The following is a 22,232-nucleotide window of genomic DNA, read 5'->3' on the forward strand; positions in this document are numbered from 1 at the left end:
AGTTACCAGAAAATCTGTTAAATCTAGCATTCCTAAAGCATTGTCGAACGGCGTAAAAGTTACGTTCTCTGCCTGGTGGAAATTTTGCAGCTTTTTGTGTCATGGTGGGCAGAGAAGAGACACTGTAACAGTTAAAGTTTATTTTAGTGTTGTTTTAGTTTATTTTCTCATAATTCATATTTCTATTTAGAGTCGTGGCAGCCACCTTGAATTTTGTCTTTGGTACAATATGAACTTTTGAAGCCTTTACATTAACTCTCATCCAAGTGCATCACATGACCAACACAGTGTTAGTACGTGTAATGTATTAAGTAAAATTAGGCTTTCGAATAACTTCACTGTAGCATAGAAAAGTAATTCTGTGATGTACCTAAATTCGTATTTATTTAAATCATTATTACAGCCTAATTATTCGAGTAAATATCATTGACCTAAATATATTGTAGAATTACGTCTCTTATTCTTTATCCAAATAAAAATGTTTTTAGTTTTCATATTAGAAATCTGAAAACAATTTTTGATACGTAATTAAAAACTAAACTGGAAATAAAATCAACTGTAAGCAATTGGGAATAGGTTTGTTGTTACAATTAAAAAGAAACTGTTTTCTTTAATAGTGTTTTCTGCCTTTAAAAGCGTATATATGGTTATTTATGTGAATAAGATTGTCTAAAGTTTTGAATTATAATCACGCAACTTTTGTCTTAATTTTAAATTTTTAGAATTTTTTAAAAAATATGTTTAAAAATACTTATCATAAACCATTTATATAAAGTACTGTATACATTAAATAATTTTTTAATAATCACAAAAGTTGCTAAAAAAAATACAAAGGAGGAATAATAATTTTGAGTTTAGCCTCACAACATTTTAAATGAAAACGAGGAAATGTTAAATCGTTTAAAAGAAATACAATAAAAACATTTTATTCCCTCGTTTTCACTCATTCAGTGATTTATACTTGTTTTGTTAATGTACATTTTCAAGTTTAGTTTAGTTGTTTTTCCGGTTGTTTACTATTCTGCAGCTGTGTTTACTTTTTGCAAGTAATGCCTTACGTTCCAGTTACAAATATAAGTTTATCTTATCATTTTAGACCAGTTGTTGTCAGTTCTAACATAACAAAGTCATTTTATTTTGATAGGATGTTGCACTGTATCTTTTCTTGTCAAATTTGTTTGTTTGTATAACTACATCCAAAGTGTTTCCATTTGATTTGAACTTATATATCCGTACATGCTTTGAATAACCAAATTTTTATATTACGAAATTATCTGTTTACCTTATCAAGCTGTTAAAGATGACCTATTACAAGTCCTTATTTTATATATTGCAGATATAACTATTCTGTATTATTAAAAACTTTCCTTGTAGAGAAAAATTTTATTAAATTATAATAATTACATTATAATTTCCGATACGGTTGTTAGAAAATAAAATTTGATGTCAATTAAAGAAAAATAGTTTAATTTTTGAATATATTTACATTAAGTAGATTCGGGGTAAATTAACATATTTAATAGCCCCGAGCGCTCACTTGTTTCGAGACCGCTCGAATATTCAATTTAATAATTTAATATTTATAAATAGAATCAAATATATAATTACTACTTTCTTGAGTTTCTTATGTTCATGGTTTAGTTGTTTATAAGATATGTTTGCCAAGTTTGTTATAAACAAAACAGCAAGTTAGCTTTGTCTTTACGTTGGATTTATCTTTAACAGTCACTACTATGTAGCATATAAAATAACTTTTATCCGTCGTAATTATTTTATATAAGTTTTTTATCATGTTTTATAAAATTTATTTATTGTGACATAATAAATAAAGTGTCGCAATATCAAGTGTAATTATAATTTTAAAAAATGTTCTTCATCATCATCATACACCATTCACGAATTTAGGCCATGTTGACCTGTTTCGGTCTCAGCTAGACATTTACATTTAATTTACATTTACATTTAATTGAAAAGAAAGGGGGAGGGTGCCTCCAGGTTACACTCATAGGTCCGACCTGGAGGTTGGGAGGGAAAAGTTGGTGAAATGGGAGTGGGGGAGATGAAGGATAGGGGATGAAAATGGGGCAAAGTGGGATAGAAAGGTAAGAGTACATGGCGCCTGCCTCGCAATTACAGAAAGCATAACAATACATAACACACATTAAAGAATTGACCGAAATACATTGATGTGCGCCAGATAATGGCCAGTACATAAAATGTATACATATAAAGATACAACAAAAACATGCCTAAGAAACAAGATATGTACAGTACAGCAAAATCTTGCTTGTGTATTACACGTACAGGATACACAGATAGCAAAAGTGGACTAGCACGTTTGCACAAGGGAAAACTGTGCTACTTACCCTGTTACACAATGAAGGAACAGTCTGTGTACATGCAGCGACAGCTAATAGAGCAGCATAACCATTGGAAGCCTGGAACAATTGTCGGGGAGAAAAAGTTAGCCAGCTGATCAATCATTTCTAGCAGATTGTTGGTTGCATGGTGGGTTGAGTGCTGCTGTTGTTTCCAGAAATCTGATGAGATGTTTATAAATGTTCGGGTCTTCCTTGAATCTGTTGTAAGGACATGGCCAGTTGTTTCCGGCATGGAGCACGTGCCCCATGAGTCTGACTCTCTCCTGTGTGAAAAATTCACAGTCCATTAGATAATGCTGACTGTCTTGGATTGAAGTACTGTCGCAGGGGCAGATGTCCATGTCTTTAAGATGAAACCTTCTTAAATAGCTGTTGAAATTTCCATGTCCAGTAATTAACTGGGTCATGGAAAAGGTGGTCTCAGCTAGACAGGATCTAGGAGTCATTTTTGTGGACGTCCAAGTCGTCGTCGTCCTCGTGGTTGATACTGTAAAACTGCGCGAGGTATCCTACGCAGCGACATTCCAGATATATGTTGAAGCCATTTTTCTCTATGTGTGGAGAGTTTTTCAATTAATGGTTTCGTATGGAGTTCCTCCAAAATATCCTCGTTTCGACGATGATCCAAGAGCGTATATCCATCAGTTTGGCGCATAAACCTCATTTCGGCTGCCTGTAATCTTTTGATATCTTCTTTAGAATCCAGATATCACTACTGTACAGGAGAGTCGGAACAGCCAGAGTTTTATATAATTTCATTCTGGAGTGTTTTTGTACAATGTGTAGTTTTAGAGTATTATTTATTATTCCTAATATTTGTAGAAATTTTGTGAGCTTATTATTTATGTCATTCTCACTTTCCTAAGAAATATTGCATCCTAAATAAAGGAAAAATGTTCTTATCTAATATAAATAAACATCACTAAGCCCGACGAGTATATAATGAAATAACAACGATTAATTATTAACTTAGATAAGAGATGGCGCCTAATGTCTACCTATAGTAACAAATTACTTTATATTAATCATTTAATTAGCCAATTTATAGCCCGATTTTTAAGGCGATCGTTGGTATTTCAACGTTCTTATTTAGACATAAGTTGAAGTTTAAAATACAATGTATAAAATAGTTGAACAACAGGGACATTTTTTTAAACTCTTGTAGCCCGTTATGAATTGTTGTCGTCATCTATTCGTTTAATATCTCAGGATGGGATAAAGTTTAAGAAATGAAATTTGGCATGATAACTTGTGAAAAGGGGCATTGATGATATTAAATTTTTGTAATTAAAGGTCAAGATGGGGCGATAGAATGGTTCATATGTCACATTGTAAGTGGTGTTGACTTAATGAAAATTTTACTCATTATTGGCATTTACAATTTAAAAAAACAGCTCATTTCTACTCTCAAAATTAAGCCCTTTGCCGTTTTCTAATAAATAATAATATAAAAATTAAAAATTACTTTTTAATAAAAACTCATAACATATGGTGCCATTCACAGTTTTAACTTCACACCATTGTGTCTTAGTGTTTCTTTGAAAGCAAAGATATTATTTTTTGTCCAGAAAATTATGCAACTTGTTGCTGGATTTATTAGTACAATGTGACCTACTATTACAAATCTGGCATAATTTCAAGAACTCAGTAAATTAGTTAAAATTATTTTCTATAATTTAGTTTGTTTTCATAACTAATTAATTAATGAAAATTATGCTATAAGAATGAGATTCTTGTGTAATGTCTCAAATTTATTTTCTTCGATTCTTTCTTAATGCCGATGCTGTTTTTAATACGGATTTCTATTTTGTTTAAATGTATATTATCGAGATTGTCGTATGATTATATTACACACTAAAAACATTACGTAAATGCTAATCTTGAGAACATAATGTTTATTTTATGTAACATTTTCAAACATTCGCATCCTCTTGTCATTTTAAATGAGATTTAAATCTCAGATCCTTGGTACTATTCCTAGATTTTCGATAGTTTTTGAAATAAGTACCAGAGTATTTTCCGAAATGTCTTAACTAGAATTAATTAGGGTTTTGCATGACTTCTTGTTCAGTTAAATTTCTAATGTTCGTGCGTAAGCACGAAAATTGCTTTTTGCCGAAACTTATCTTACAAGAAACTCTTCAGAATTCTTCAGACCATAGATTTTAACTAAACAGCAGACTTTATTCGGTTTCACTTTTAGAAACTTGATTAACAGTAGTTTTTGTAAGTGAAAAGTGCTCATTAAAGTACTAAGTATTCTAAATCAATTATGTGCAAACTATGGGTTTCAATCACCGAAAGGGGATTTCAGAGATTTTTATCTGCGAGAAAAATTTTATTATCATCACCATCCGTTTGTGCTGGTACCCAGATTGTGTACAGATCAAGATGGTGAAAAATCATACTTTTATACTACCATCCACTACTTTTCTCCAATATTTCCTATCGACAGACAAGCTTTTAGCTTGGAATAAAGTTAAATTCCTTTCCTCTGTCCTTAACACCATCAGTCCACCTTCATCTAGGACAACCCTTTGGTTTTTTCCTTCAATTTTAGCATCAAATACCTGTTTGGCTAGTCACTCTTCTCCTGTTCTTTCAAAATAGCCAAACTATCTCAGATTAGCCTCACTTATTCTCAACTGAATATTCAATTTTAAAAATTATAAAATACAATATAAAAACAGAAAAAAGCAAACCAATGCAGCCTTATATTACGCTACTATTGAATAATTACAAGTAAAAAAATCCTAAAAGATAATTAGGATAGTACTGAATTTCTAACTAAAAATGAGGGATTGTCAGTAAAAAGTTTGTGTGACACTTGTACATGTTAGTATAAGTGAGGGATAGGTAATGATACCTGCCCAAAATAAATGTGATAAATTACGAACTGCCGAACCTGGATTCTTGTGGCAGTAGGCTTATACTCCACTGTGCGGCCGTATCTATCTCTATACTTTACTTGTCAACATTTTACCAGAATAAAGATTTATTTCGTTAAAATAAGTTTATCATGATGAAAAATGTTAAGTTTGGCAATTATTCCATCTTTGCATCGATTGTTTGATGTGCGAATCGAAAAATGACGGCAACAAAAGTTGTTAACAGATGTCAAACAGAACAAATTATACCGTTGTGTTATGCTTTATAAAGAAATCCGAAGTTGGAATTAATTATTAATGTTTATTTTTGAGATGAATTTAATTTGATAGATAAATAAATTCCATAAGATTTTGTCGTTATTAAATACGTTATAGATTTGCATTCTTGATGTGAGGGAAAAACCACAGATGTATTTTTTTTTTCTATTATATTATAAATTCATTTATACAGCTTTAAAAATGTAATATTTTGAGAGGCAATTTCTTAACTGTATTTAGTCGAAAAGTTAATAGTTTGGAAAGCAATTTGAGCAGTAATTCTTGATACATAAACACAAAAAATTGCATATTTTCCTGTTATTTAACTATATTTTAAAAATAAAATTAGGCATTAAGTGACGTAAATTATGCTAAAATAGCATGAAAATATGTCGCAAGAATAACTTTTCCTTTTAATTGGTTTAATTTGGTTCAAGCTTTTCGATAGTACTGTAGACGTCTTTATGTATTGGGAATAGATTGTTTACTAGCGTTAGAGAATCAAGTTTAATAACTTTTATATTTAATTTTGAGAAAAATTAATGTCGTATTACGAATACTGCGTTTTGTGTATTTTTATTCATAAATTCTTATAAATTAAATTTCCTACCTTATTTTTCAATCTGTAGCAGTTTCTTTGTCTCATGGAAAAAAATAATATATATATATATATATATATATATATTATTTTGTTTGATATTTATTTTTTATCTTTTATATTTTATTACATCTTTTGCTTTAATAATTTTGCATATTTGTTATATTCTTTCCATTGTGTACTTTTTCCTCATTCGTTTATTCCTCTTTCTTTTGACATAAATTCTTTTCAAAGAACTTATTAACGTTAAAAAATTTCTTTTTAAATCTTTTCAAAACAATAAAAGAAAACTTTAAATTTTGAGTAAATCATGCAAAGCATATTTCTTACAGAATCTCATATTTATTGGAACACTCGGGAAAATCATATTAAAATTTATAAACCATATTTATTCAAAGAAAGATGTAAGGATCCAGACGAAAAAAATTATTCTAAATTGAAAACAAAGCCTATTTTTATCCTATCATTCTAGGAACAAACATGTTTTTCTGTCTAGCGTTTGTTATTTATTTGTTTATGCCGCTATTTATATTAATAAATTTGTCGATTAAATTTTTCACCGACATATTTACAAAGTTAGTAAAATAGAAATAAGTAACGTACCATAAATACATTTAAAAATTATCAAATATTAAGGTTTTTCTAAAAAAAAGGAATGTGTTTATTCTGTTTACAAATACGTTTTATTCGTATTTAATTCGATTTACTGTCTTTAAAAGAAGACACGAGGGTACAGAGGTATATTTTACTTTGTTAAATTACAATACATTATCTTAATGCCATCAAAAAATAATAAAATATTAATTTATTTAAAAGAAAAGTATCGAAAAAGTTTTAAATATTTCCTATAGGACAGAAATTTTTTGTTCGTTAATGGAGGCTATACTATATTATTAAGCAACAAATTATTACATGATTAATATATTTAAACAAGTGTAAAATTATATAAATTATCTCTTAATATTTTAAAATTTTAATAATATATTTATATGTATATATTATATAATATTTAAATAAGTAGTCGTATTTCTTTATATAGCTTAATAAATTCATTTTTTTATGTTTATAAACCGAAAAATGTAGTGGTTTAATTATCAGATATAAACTGTTTAGATAAAGTTAACGATAAGTGAAATGAAATATGTAGTAGTTGTATTAATAACTGCTGAAAATTTTCGTCTCCAGACTTTGAATTCGGGTTTTTTACTAATTGGTAAGACATTATTCGATTTTTTTTCTAGTCCGAATAATTTTATACAGTTATCGAGATGTAATAAATATGCTATAATTTAAATAAGCATTTTCTAGCTTGTATTTTATTATTATTTTTTTAATCAAAAATTGATAAAAATGTTAATATGCCTACTGTAATTGTATCTAAAAGATATACCATATTGCTTCAAATTTATTTACAAATTTAAATTTGGAATATTCATCACTCTATTAAACAATTAATAATATCGTTTAGTTATGAAGTTTTGTCATTTATTAAAATGTATATATCTAAAATATATTTAAAGAATTGTTTGATTAATGCGTACATTTTATTTTCAGTTGTTTTCTTAGTAAAATAAAGAATGCTGTCACGTACTTAGCAAGTTATTCACGAAAGCAAGAGGTGCGTGAATATTCATAACTCATACAAACCGAACTTGAACATTGTTGATGTCTGATTACAATGCCTGCATTGTCAGGACCCAGTCCTGGAAATAACAGTAATGAAAGTAGTCCCAACGCTCAAATTAGTAATGAAGCCTGTGGGATACGAGACGTGTGGGCATTTAATTTGGAAGAGGAGTTTAAGGCTATTCGTAAAATCGTCCAAGAGTACCAATATGTTGCCATGGTAATAAACAGTCAATAGTTATCTTGATTTTGTTAATTTTATTTAGATATATTATAAACTTCGAACACGTATGTTTTATATACTTATTCGTATCGACACGACACTAATTTTATTCCACAGGACACAGAATTTCCTGGAGTTGTAGCACGACCAATTGGAGAATTTCGTAGCACAGCCGATTATCAATATCAGCTGTTACGTTGTAACGTTGACCTGCTAAAGATTATTCAATTGGGTCTTACATTTTTAGATGAGACCGGTAAAATGCCTTCTGGTGGATATTCGACATGGCAATTTAATTTTAAATTTAACCTGACGTAAGTTTATGTCGTTATAAATTTTCTATTCTGTTTAAAAATATCCGTAATTTTTAAAATTATTCTAAAGTTTATTTATTATATACATTATTTCAGTGAAGATATGTACGCCCAAGATTCAATCGATCTGTTAACAAATTCTGGTATTCAGTTCAAAAAGCACGAAGAAGAAGGAATCGAACCTTACGAGTTTGCCCAGCTATTGATGACATCCGGAGTTGTTCTTTCTGAAAATGTCAAATGGATATCATTTCACAGGTATAAGATAAATTATGTTGATATAAAAAGTTTTTTCAGCTTACTGCTTTCTGAATATTACAAGTTTTCATTATTTTTACCACATTTTGGAATCGGTAATAAAATAAATGTACGTACAAACATGAATAAGGTTTTAACCTTTCAGTAAAGTCGTCTCTACACATTTTGTATTTGTCAGTTACTGAATAATTTTCTGTTTGTTCCCTTTGATTCAGTAAGATATATCGATAAGGAATAGGAAATACAAAATACCAAATACAGGTCTCAAGTAAATCATCCCCACTAGTCGTTATTGGGAAAATGTTTGCTCAACATTTGGCAAATACAAAACGCGTGGAGCCATTTTAATATAATGATCTTAAAATATCGAAAGCGTTGGTTAAAATGCATTCTGTTTTCATTAATCTTTGAGATAGATTCATTTGTCTATCTTAGGAATTAAATTTTTGTAAACAGAGTTTGGGTATTAAAACAAAAGTTTTATTATGTTTTTTTATTGGGTGCATTTGTACCTCACTTATGGAATACAAATCCTTTGTGGGATGCGCAACCTAAAATATTATGTGGGGTGCATTTGTACTCCATATAAGATTTTAGGTATACAATCAATTTTTTTGAAGGGGAATGATTTAATCAATGCAAAGTGTATTGCACAAATGTTTTAGTTTGGTTTTTCAAACATTTCAGTATAGTTCTTTCACCTTCACACTGGGCTTATTGTATAACATACCTTATTAAACCTCACTAGTGCCTAGTGACAAATTTCGTGGGTAAACAATGTTTTTGGGCTCAGAAGAAGTCCAAAAATGTTTCTTTACCTGTGAAATTCGTCACTGGGCACAGGTTTAATGAGGTGTGTTAAACATTTTAGTTTTAGAACAGTAAAATCCACAGCCTTATCACCAGCAGAAAATGTTTATATGTCTGCAAGTGGAAGATGCTCATTTTGACAAAGATAAAAGACAAAAAATAGAATCAAATGCAAAAAATGTAAAAAGTTTGTGTGATAAGGTCATAAAACCCATGTAATGTATTGCAAGTTGTGTGAAGACACTGATACAGATAAATTAAATATTTTACTTTGCATTCAACGTTTTGAATTTAGTAAGATTGTGTTTTTATTTGCACAGTTCTGTATCTTAATCAACTTTTGCATTTTTGTATATCAAAGTTAAACTATTAAATAGAACTACTAATAGGCTGGTGACAATATGCAAAAAAAAAAAAAAAAAAAAAAAAAACTGCATTTCCATTAATGAACAATAAACCAGCAAAAGAACCACTTAGTTTTGCTGATTTCTTGGTTTATAAGTAGACTGTTCATTAATAATAATAACCAGTATTTTGTTATTGTCTTTTACATTTCCAAAATTTCTGTATCATGGCTTGTTATGTTGTTTAAATTGTTTTTTTACTGTATATTACTTCATTTTTCTACCAAAAGATAATTTTAAATCAAGTATAAGATAGCTGTAAAAATCTTTTGTTTTTCAATGGGAGTACAAATATACCCACTTAAGAGTATTCATTGTTTTTCTATGTTAGGGCTATGTGGGTTTAAAACTTACAACAGAGTTGATTTTTAAAAACAGAATAAAAAATTGCTCAGCTTTTATGCTAGTGTTTTGGAATACAACTTTTTTGAAAAATGAAAACATATTTATTAATTCATTTATGTTTATTCATACAATTACGACTTAATTGGATTCTGCAATTGTTATTAGAGAATTTAGCTGTTTTTTTAAATAGATAGCAAGAAATAAATTTAAACAAAATTAAATTTTTAAGAATGTCCATTTGTCTGAATTGATTTAAATTTCCTCTTATTATTATTTTGTATTGCAGTGAAGCATTTAAGTTACATTCTATAATATTAGTTGGACTAGAATACATTGTAATGATATAAATAACTGTTAACAATTGGAATCGAGTTTTATGTTAGTTTTCAAGCAAAAACAAAATAGTGACTAATGCTGGAGCAAAAGAAAAATACTGGAATTAGAATTTAATAAAAATACTATACATATATACAAATTTAAACTCCAAATCTGATACTTATAATTCTTTTTACCTCTGTGTCCTTATTGTTATAAATTTCTGTTTGTATCCTTGTCTACTTGGACCTTTGTATTAATAGGATTTATTATACTGGTGGAGTTTTTGATTAGCAAATAGAGAAATCTTAGTCAAAAGTCCTCTATCTACACCAGTATAATAAGTCTTATTAATAACAAAGACTTGATAGTTATATATTAAAGCCAAACAATTGCTCAATTATTATAGTTGTAGTAATATTGGGCTATATTCTTAATACTATTATTAATTAAATGCTAAGTAATTTGGCAATAGAGGCAGGCATTAGGTGCTATGTCTTGCCAATTTAATAATTAATTTAGAATGTTCTGGAAGAAAAGAATTGGCCCAAAGCAAGACTCAATTTGATCCACTTATCTAAATTGATATGGTTATGTTTAAATTAATAGGTTCTGGAAGCAATGATCAGAACTGGCAACACAACCACACGTATGCGGGAATTGTTGGTTTTAATCCCACTTTGGGCCTATTTTCTTCTTCCAGAACCTTCTAAATTAATTATTAAAATATTAATTTAATTTTAATTATTAAATTTAGTAAGATATTGTGCCTAAGGGTGTGACTATGCAGATGCGAATTTAGTAGCGAGAGAGAGGTTGCAAGCAATATAGTTCTTGCAAAGGAAAACATGCACAAGCAAGAAGCGAGAAATCTTGCTGGTGTGAGTGAATTTCTTGTTCTCGCACATATCTGACAGGGTTTGATAGTTATTGCATCTCGCCTCTTCTTGTCACATATTCTCACTCTCTCTGAAAGTTTGCTTGCTTGCATCAGCATAGTCACACCCTAACACTTGCCTCTAATGCCAAATTACTTAGCATTTAATTAATAAGTATAATTATAGTAAAGCCATATTACTACTGGCTTTATTATACAGATAAGTTAGAACATGTTCTAAAAGATGAAATACTCATTTTATTTAATAAAAAAAGTTAACTTTTAGAGGAGAAAATGATTAACTCATGACATGTATCTCAATGGGATTTGGAATATGGCATGTATATATATATATATATATATATATATATATATATATATTGTTAACAATTTAACAGAAATTTTAACTTCTACTGGAATTTTTATATTCAGCTTCATAAATTGGAATATTTTACATGCATAAACAACTTAGCTTAAAATTTACAGCTGCATAAAAATGCAGCTATTAATGATAATTCTGAAATAGCTGGTTGGACTGATAAATTGAGAGAGAGAAAAACTACAGTCAAACAATTCTTGGTGATTTTAATTTAATTGTATTACAAAACATATTTTATTAGTTATGTTATTCTGTATTTTAACATATAATTTATGAATTTACATGCCATATTATGGTATTTTTCTTACAATTTTATTTTTGTCATACTTTTTTCATATAGTTATAGATATTAACACGATATTTAATATATACATGCTAAATTTCAAAAATAAGAATATTCATACATATTTTGAAACATTAAATCTGTCAAGTGTATAATTTTGAATTAAAGTAGCTATAATTATTTTTTATTTGTATTTTATAAGTAATATTCAAGGAAAAGGTCCTCATATTGTGATTATTTGTTAAGCTATGATAGCATTTAACTATTTATAAAAATGCTTCAGTATAACTATTATTAGAAATTATAATTACTATTTTAAAAAAATCATTAAAAATTCAAATTAATAAAATATTGTTTTTTAATATTTCAGTGGATACGATTTTGGTTACCTTTTAAAATTATTAACAGACCAAAATTTACCTTCTGAAGAATCCGAATTTTTTGAGCTTTTGAGAATATATTTTCCCACTATTTACGATGTAAAGTATTTAATGAAAAGCTGTAAAAATTTAAAAGGTGGATTGCAAGAAGTTGCTGAACAACTTGAGGTTAGTGTATAAATAAATATTAATATTATAATGATGACAACCTTGTACAGCAGCAAAAAAGATTTATTAAACTGGAAAATAATATTTTCAGTCATGTTTAACGACCTTCATCAAGTTTATATTCCAAAAAATAGAACGTTTACGAATACTAACGGAAACAGATCGGAGATATGCAAATGCCGAACATGTTTAAATATAAAAAATATAAATAAAAAATGATATAATCTGCTACATTGCTGCGACATGCAAAAAAAAAAAAAAAAGACAAAATAACAAAATTCATGTTACCTTATGTTGCATAGATATCAAACCAAGATTGTTAAACATGCAATATTATCTTTATCGGTTGATGTTTGTTGTTTTTTTTTTCTAGTTTAACAAACCTTTTCTGCTGCCGTACAATGTTGTGTGTAGATGATTGAGCTAACAGCACTCGCTCTATGTATTAAAACATTTTAGTGTAACTTTGTTGAAATTTATAAATGTATTACAACATTCAGTAGCCCAATGTAATACACGAATATCAGATTATAGAAAATTTATAAAAAATTAGCATCTTAGTGGATTTCTCGCAACTGTAATCTATATATATACAGTATAAAGAAAAAGTTTGTGTGTCTGTCCTTTTGCAGAAGAAAGTATGAGGAAATTTGGCCAAACTTTACAAACATTAGCCTCTCTTCCAGCATATATAAGCCAAAGACATAACCATCGACGGCTATTACGGTGCCGACTGAGGACACCTCTGTGCCCACGGCCAGAAACATCCGATGGTCTTTGGCTTATATATGCTGGAAGAGAAGATTGGACCAAAAGTCCGGGTAGTGTAAACATTATCCTCTCGTTCATTGTCTTTTTGAAATTTCCTACAATGTCAAGAGTGCAATACCAAATTTTTCTGAGAACTGCCGAGTATATCTGCTAGTTTTAGATATGTTTAAATATAGTTTCTGTAAAATCTGCCATGAAAATGAATAATATATAGAAATTGTATGTATATTTTGTAGCCTATACTCTTGGCAAATGCAGGAATATCAAATTTAAAGAATTATTTAATAGAAGTATAATCAGTGATTCTAACAATAAAGGAAATATACAGGATTTGTTTCTTATAAAATATATTCTGAGTTAATAAAATTAAGTTTTAATGGGATTAATATTGAAAGAGTGGGAATTATCCAAAAATTCAAATCTATTTTTGAAAGTTAAACTAGTTTTCTTCAAGTTTGTATTGTTTGGCATTATAATATTATGTCTTTTTGTTTCTTCTTCAGCTCCTTTAACTATTTAGGCTTAAAATAAAACTGTATATTTTTCTTGCTTAGATATAGTAAAAACATAATTAAACAACTCTGATATAGAGAAATAATTGTTACTAAAACTGTGATGCATGTGATAATTTTACCAAATTTACAGAAGTTTTCCGGATTTCCCGAATTTGTGCATTCCATAAATCGGTAAATCATATACTATTTTTCTTTTTTGCATTTCCTGATGAAGTATGAAATGTAGCTTTGAATAACTATGAAATAATAGTATGCTCAAATTAACCAGTATTCAACGGTATAATTTAATGTTAAATTAAAACTTATAAAACATAAGAAAAAAATTAGAATTTTTCTCGTTTTTATTAATCAGATACAGATAGAAGTAACATTCATTAATAATAGCGAGGTTGAGGCCGAAGTTTTAAACGCGAAAACGTGTACGTCGGACGTTCGGCGCCGCTTTCCTGTAAGCCTAGGAGTTTGACAATGGCGTTTGGAATGTCGAGCACGATTCCACTGACTTTCCAAACGCCATTGTCAAACTTCTAGGCTTACAGGAAAGCAGTGCCAAACGTCCGACGTACACGTTTTCGCGTTGAAAACTTCGGCCTCAACCTCGCTAATTTTTCATATTAATATTTCTTATAAACTTGTGTATTAGAGTATAGTTAATTTTTATCTTTGAAATGTTTAAGACCTCAATTATTTTATTTTGCATCTTTTAATTCAGAATACTAACGAAAAATCCTTTATTTTTTTTATATCACTTTATTCCGTTTATTTATGTTAATATTCTAGTATCTTATTGAATTGGTAAAGCATTTATATGAATCAAGCTTTATTTTGTAATTTAAAAAGAAAAAAAAAACAAAATATGATTATTAATTTTTGCATAATTTTTAATTACAGTAAGGATTTTTATTTATTTTTTCAATATATCACTGTATATAAACTAAATTTTTGAATTAATGGTTCAGGAACAGTAAGTATAATATAATAATATAATAAAATTTCTTAAAATATACAAAATACATTTGAAATATATACAAAATTACAAAAGAAAAAGAACAAAATTGATTGAAAGCTGATATTTTTGTAAAAGTCCAAATGGGATCAGTTTATTTTTATATTCTTTTCAGGTTACTACCATTACAATTTTGCAGACAATATTATAGAAAAACTTAATTTCATAATACGGTTAATAGGGGAAAAAAGTAAATTAAAATTAGGAATAATTGTTTCCTTAAATAAATTAAATTTCAATTTATTATAATAAAATTTAATTTCATTATACATAATGATTACTCTTAATACAAATTACATTTTCAGTTTATTTTAAATTGATTCGTGTTTTTCTTTTTGTACTTAATAATCAAATAGAAATGATATCTGAAATTTTATTATAATTATTGATTTATTATACGATTGAAACCTTATTGTGTATAAGAATAATAATTAATTTTAACTTATAAAGTTTTGTAATAAATGTATTACAGTCAAGTGTTGTTTTTAATCAAAAGTTTTCATTATTACTTACTTGGTTCCTTTGTATGAAACAGACTCAGACATCCAATGTTATTTATTGTATACGTAAGGATTTACAGACACAGTACGCTCATCACAGGGCCCAAAAAATCTAAAGGATAGGCCCCTCCAGCTGTACAGTTGCGTCCTACTCTCCCTCAATATCTTTAGTATGATCTATGCTTCATTTGAAGAAACCAAATAGATATTATTAGAACTTTTACTTACTTTAAAAGTGTATTTAAGAAGCATGCAAAGCTATTTTGTGTTTATATCAACATTACAAACATAATCATTTTTAATATTCAATAATTAAGTTTGTTTTTTTGCTAGTTGTACATATAGATTTGCAAATTGGAAGCTTTTAAATATTGTCAGTTATCAAAATTACAAAAGTAATCGTAATTACAAACTTGTAAACTGCAAGCGATCTAATTACCAGTACTTGGTGTATTTATTTTGTATGTATATGTGTCGATCATAATGTCAAGCTCAAGTAGTTTCTTTCCATTTATAATCAATAGTTATATATTCATATTCAAGATTTATGATTGTGCAACTATAATTGTAATATCTTTTACTTATTCTGTATTTTTTATTCATAACCAATTTCTTATGATTGAATAAAGAAAGTTTCCTTATTTATAAAACTTACACATATTTTTTAATTTGAGAAAAATTCATTGAGGTTCCTTAATAAAGAGTCCTTGAAGATTCTCTATTGAGACACTCTTTGAAAAATGGTACGATCCATTTCACTTAGACACTATCTATGTTTATAAGTATAAAATAGATAGTATATATGTTTAAAGCAATGATTACTGCTAAATTAATAACTAGATAACTTATTTTCAGAATAATATTTACATCTCTTCTGTAGAGATTAAATGTGTTATCATTTTGTGCAATGTCATTTAAATGTTGTCATCATATACAACATTTGCACGACGACATCACAGATGACACAGCTAACAATGTTATGCATGATGTCATCGGCAGATCAGTTTTGTGGAATGTCGTTCACAGCAAGGTTAACTTTTACATGAATATGTGAGTATATCATGATTAATTTTGAGAATATTTGAGATATAAAGGAAAAAAGGATCATTTATTACTTATGTAGCAATTGGATTTAGTTTACTTTTACAATTACATATAAACAAATTTCGGTTACTAAAAAATGTATATTGAAACCTGCTAATGTGACCACCTGTGTAAGATGACTACTTTGAGCTGGTCCCTTCAATGGTTACATTAGCAGGTTTCACTGTACATTAATAGCACGTGGTACAGTTACTTTCTAGCACCCTCTCAGCTGTACGCTGCAGTTGGATTTCGATAACGGTTTGATTAATTTTTCGTCTACATTTCAGATTTTTTTTTCTGACAATAAAATCATAAAAATTAGTTTCTTGTTATATGATGAATGATTTTATAAGTTGAATTATTTTCAAGTATTGAATATTTAACAATTTTCACAAATTAATTTTCATTAGTATTCAAAATGTTTTAATCCATAGAGCTTTCAAATTTCTATGTACTGAATATTCAACAGTAGTTTAGCAAACCATGCAGTTTCAGTTGTTGAATATTCAGTGATTGATTAGAATAAGTTTTAAAATTAAAGTTTGTAAATTCTACTTTCCTGTGTGTTTAATAATAACGATTTAGTTTATAAGATATTAAATAAATTGAAAGGTTTTAAAGTGAATTTAAAGAATATTTTAATTTAAAATTTTAAACCTGATAAAGATGAAAGAAAATAAAACAAGAATTGTTTAGTTGGGTTTATTGGCGCAAGGATTTTTGTGTTTTCAGATGTTTTAATTACTTAATAAATGATTATACAGGGTGCTTATTAGTATAGTCCCTATATGCCGATGTGTGAGTGACGCACAACATAGAACACACAGTAATGAATGCAGCAAGTAGGCAGGAAAATGAGAAATGGACATGTTATAAATAAACACTGAGAAATACACGTTTTACCATCTGTGCTTGATGTGCACATTAGCTTTTTGTCTTTTCCATTCATACTATTTACATATGCAGGATGTCCTTTTGTACTAAATCAGTCATACTCTACAAGTTTGTAATTGACATCTTACCATATCGTACACTGTTTGTGAAATTAGAGTGCTAAATTCTGAATTTTATCCCTAAAAGCACTGCAAACAGTTGTGTCTCGTCTCGTAGCACAGTCACCTTATCGTAACTATATATCATGTTCATAACTGTAGCTATCTGCATTTGTCAAGTACATGGATACATAAGAATGTTCACCCAGTATGTCTGCTGTTCCTACTATACCATTATCATATTAAAACAAGAAGCTTTTTTTATGTTATTTATGAATTTTCCTATTTTGCAAAGATACTTTACTGTTAAAATATACTGGTAATGCACTTTGATCTTGTCATGGATATGAAATTAGATAATTACAGCTCTTTTTGTAGATAGCCAGATGACTGAGATATAAAGATATTATTGTATAAAGAGATAGTTATTGAAATTGTTATGCTGTTGTGATTTGTTTGAGATATTCGAGAATTCAATTAGAGTATTAATGATGAAGTTATATCAAAATATTTAATAATGATAAAAGTCTGCATTCTTTATTTGTAAGAATGAAGTTATAATTTTATTTTAATGCCAAATAAACTGTAAAATATTAGATCTCATAGCTTTAAGATTCTTTAATGTAACATGCATTTAAATTCTGAGATTAAACTACAGTAAGGAAGATTATAATTTATCTACAGATTTTGTTTACGATTTAAAAACGAATTGATGTCTTTAAAGTATTTATTCCATTAAAGAATTTTCATTTTAAACTCTAATAATTAGCATCTTTCCAAAAATAAATAAATTAATAATTTATTTTCTAAGTAATAAACAACTCTATCTTTAATTAACAATGTCAACAAATGCTAAGAACTTTCAAATAAAGAATAATCTTTAAATTGAATGTATTAATGACAATCCGTAGTTGATGTACGTCTCGAGAAATATTTAATCGTGAATAAATCTTTGAGCTCATTAAGCTTTTAGCATTTGTTTACTTTGTTAAATTATATTTATATAGCTTTTGAAATAATTTCATTAATGAAGTTATGAATACGTCTTTGTTTGGAAGTAATTATATCATTATTTTTTTATCTAGCTTGAAAGGATAGGACCCCAACATCAAGCAGGAAGTGACAGTTTGATAACTGGTGCATCATTTTTTAAAATGAGAGAGGTAATATAGAAATTGTGTAATTATAATCTTTATAGTTAATAATTAACAGCTACATGCTATAATGATGGTCTGCATATACATTGGAGGTCCCATAAGATTATAATAGAGATGACAAATTCATAGCTGCTTATACAAGTAGTAGACCATATAAAATTTAAGTACACTCTATAATTGCATGGAACATATCCCTGTCATTATGTGACATTTACGCATATTTATTCAATATTTTCAAACAGAAATAATAATAACTACCATTATAACATCTGAAAATATGCAAGTAGTAATAATTTACAAATATTAAATAATGTTTTACTTCCGACTGTTATTTAATTTATTATTTGAGAAACGTTTTCTCCACGGTCGAACGTGCTTTTCGTACGTATCAGTCATGTACAGGATATACGAAAAATAATTATTCATTTAACAACAGTTTAACATATTTAAATTTTATAATTAATACATTAAGAGGGTTTGTTTACAAGTAAGAAACAAATTATTATTCTGAAATTTTACAGTAAATTCTTACTTTAAATCTTCTAATATTTCAACCATAATCGTTACTTATATTTATAAAATTTTACAATACTGTTTAATTGTAGAATTTATTAAAAAGTTAATTTTCTACGTAGATGTCACGTAACAAAGAAACGTATTCTTTGGGAAAAGTAATAATTTTACATAAATTAAATTAATTTTTGTATTCTGTGATGGTTATTTCCAGTTGTAAAGTGAATACTTATAACATATTATTTACATAATAAAAATGTGCTAGATCACTGTTAAATAAATATTTACTTTAATACAAAATGAGAAAGTTAATTTTTAAATATCCTGTAAATGTAGTTTAAAAATTTGCTATATATTTTTTTGAACGAGTAAAAAGTTAGTTTACTTCCTCAACAAATAAAATTACAAGATATGACTTGTACGTTTGGTCATTAATATTAATTAATGCTAATTAATTTGAAAAAAACATTGTTTAGCTTAATGATATTTAAATCCTTTCATCTTTGGCCGCTGCAGATACATACCAGTGTATCGATTTGCATTAGAATCTGGTCATTCTTTTTTTTTTTATCGCAGTAAAATTATAAGTCAGTCAATGTTTGCTAATTTTTATTACAGAGGAAAACATTTTTTGTTGTGTGTCTGTGTTGGATTGCTATTCTGTAACATTTAATTTAACAGAATCATTTGTTTTGCTTTTTAAACTAAAGTAATTGGTTGGTAAATTTTCATTATTGAATAAAGAAAAATTTTAAATAGCATTTGACTGATGAAATTTACTTTAATTTCACTAAAATTGCTTCAAAGAACTCAAAATTTAACACAAATACAAAATATACATTCTCCTTTTCGATGATGACTAGAACGTTTTTGTCATCAAACAGTAAGCCAGTCGAAAACATCCGGTTTAGAGCAAACTTTATCTAATTGTTTTTGTATCCTCTCTTTGGTTGCTCTATTCATTAATGTTTATATATACATTTCTTATCTGAGTCTTTTACTGTATTTCTACTTGGATTCGGCAGCATTTCACTCAGTTTCTCTCACTCACACATATATAATAACAAAATATAAACCTTTATATTTTGGTGCTGAAATTTTATGGAAAGACAAGCGTAGAAAGTAAATAAATTTCATTGATTGATTGATATGCATATATTTTATGGCATATAAGATGCACTCCCATTTTGACATGAAATATTTAGGATAAAGTATTTAGTGTATTAAGACATTCTGCACCTTTGGCACTAAATCCCAAATATTTTTACTGTTTAAAGAAATCATTTACAATTAAAATTTATCATTAAAATATCCAACAGTGAGCAACAGGTAGAGATTATCTGTAGACTAATGAAGGCTTTTTGGGAAATTCATTCATCTATGGAGGATTACAACTTCATTTATATGATTTGGGATAATTTTTCAAGTTTTTTTTTTGGATGAAAGTAGTTTCCTACATGTTGTAATATACAGTAATAATTTGGAGAGACAATCTACAATTTTGTAATTAATTTTAGAGATTTTTTAAAATTTCTTTTTGTAAAAATAAAGAGAATTTCTGATTGTTAACATCATTTCTAATCATTGATAAAATCACTAATGTTTGATTAAGTTTTTTGAGATGAAATAAAAATTTTGTATTGCTTAAAAGTCTTTTAACATCTGTGTTGTTGATATTTTTTGATGGATTTAATAAACAATTTAATTTTCTTTTTTCGGCAGATGTTCTTTGAAGATAACATTGATGATGCAAAATATTGTGGACATCTGTACGGTCTCGGAACGTCTTACATTCACAACGGGAATTCGTATCCAGACGACGCTCCTTCGTCCGGCACTCTCTCTTCCTGACCTTGAAGAATGGCGTCGAAACATTGAATCCAAATGAAAGACCAGCGATGTACAGACTTCTTACAAGCATTTTGATTGCTAGGCATTTGTAGTCTTGCATGTGACACCTTTACATGTCAGTTCTTAGACTTCTATTAATTCAACGTATGAGGTGTGATTTATATGTTTTGGAATCAAAAGGAATTTTTTCAGAGGGAATGGAAAAAAAACAGATTCACATCATCTGTAAGTTTTATTTTTGTTTCAGATATGCACAGAATGGCATCATAGTGTTATATATATATATAAAACGTAAGGTACAGTTTTTCATAAAAGACCATAACAATTTGTCCCATAAAATTTATAATTTGTAATTGAGAGAGTCGACTCTTCGTTAGAAAGGTCATTCTTAAATACTCATCTTATATTTCTGTATACTTTCTTAAATGTAAAAAAAAAAAAATATCTCCCATTTTATAAGTTTTGATACATTGTATACTTTACTATATTGCATTTACTTTTGTTTAGGCATTGTCAGCTCTTCTAATTGTACAGAACGTCGTCCAGATTATTAATATATTAAGAAAACAATATTCCCGTAGCAAATTTACTTTTGCTCTCCGTGCGTATAAAACTCATTTTCGATACCACCCCCATTTTAAAATGCATGATCCATTTAGTCATTTTTTCTCTGTTTAAAAGAAATATTTCTCTGTATTTATGCTGTTTAGAAATTTAAGCTTAACTAAATTGATAAGTCATTTACCAGTGCATGTCATATAACAGCGATGTGTCATTAATAAGAGAAAAAGAAAATCTGAATTGTTTTTCTTTACAGAATAGAAATGATGCTATAAGTGTTGGTGTGCTTGTAATTCATTATGTAAATAAACAACTTTAAAAAAGCAAAGTTTTATTTATATTTACTTTATTAAACAGTTTCTACTTTGATGTAAAACATTAGAATCATTGAATTACTACAAAATGACATTTTAACAATTATTTAAAGAAAACTTTTACCAATCTTCAATTGTTTTGGCACTGAAATTTCATTGATTAATATAAAATTTACACTGTATACATATATATATATATACATATATGCATAAATATATTGAAAAATAATAATAATTTTTGAATATTTTTGAACTGTGGGACTGAGAGTAGTGATATGACCCTCAGACAGACAAATATGAATCCAGTCCAACCCTCTCCAAAAGTCTAACGACAGTGGATCCATTGTCATTAGTAGGCATCACTAAAGGGTTCAGAAAAGAGTATTAATTAGATGCCTATCCTTGGAAACTAATGTAAGCCAAAGAAGCATCCAGTGGATTGGCCACTTGAACAAGTAT

The 22,232-nt window shown here is 28.0% G+C and overlaps 1 protein-coding gene across 3 annotated transcripts in view; it reads left to right on the forward strand.

Annotated features, from left to right (window-relative positions):
• LOC136987823 (CCR4-NOT transcription complex subunit 7-like) overlaps positions 1-21,787 on the forward strand; it is a 34,327-nt gene extending 12,540 nt beyond the window's left edge. For all 3 annotated transcript variants that reach the window (XM_067285567.1, XM_067285565.1, XM_067285566.1), the window contains exons 2-7: positions 7,680-7,971; positions 8,092-8,288; positions 8,385-8,546; positions 12,330-12,507; positions 18,463-18,540; positions 20,770-21,787. In XM_067285567.1, coding sequence (XP_067141668.1) covers positions 7,804-7,971; positions 8,092-8,288; positions 8,385-8,546; positions 12,330-12,507; positions 18,463-18,540; positions 20,770-20,898 — 912 coding nt within the window. In that variant the 5' untranslated portion in view covers positions 7,680-7,803 and the 3' untranslated portion in view covers positions 20,899-21,787. The remainder of the gene's footprint in view (positions 1-7,679; positions 7,972-8,091; positions 8,289-8,384; positions 8,547-12,329; positions 12,508-18,462; positions 18,541-20,769) is intronic.
• Positions 21,788-22,232: the final 445 nt, after the last annotated feature.

Source organism: Centruroides vittatus, unplaced genomic scaffold (assembly GCF_030686945.1).
Source record: "Centruroides vittatus isolate TY-2023 unplaced genomic scaffold, ASM3068694v2 scaffold_2802, whole genome shotgun sequence".
NCBI lineage: Eukaryota > Metazoa > Arthropoda > Arachnida > Scorpiones > Buthidae > Centruroides > Centruroides vittatus.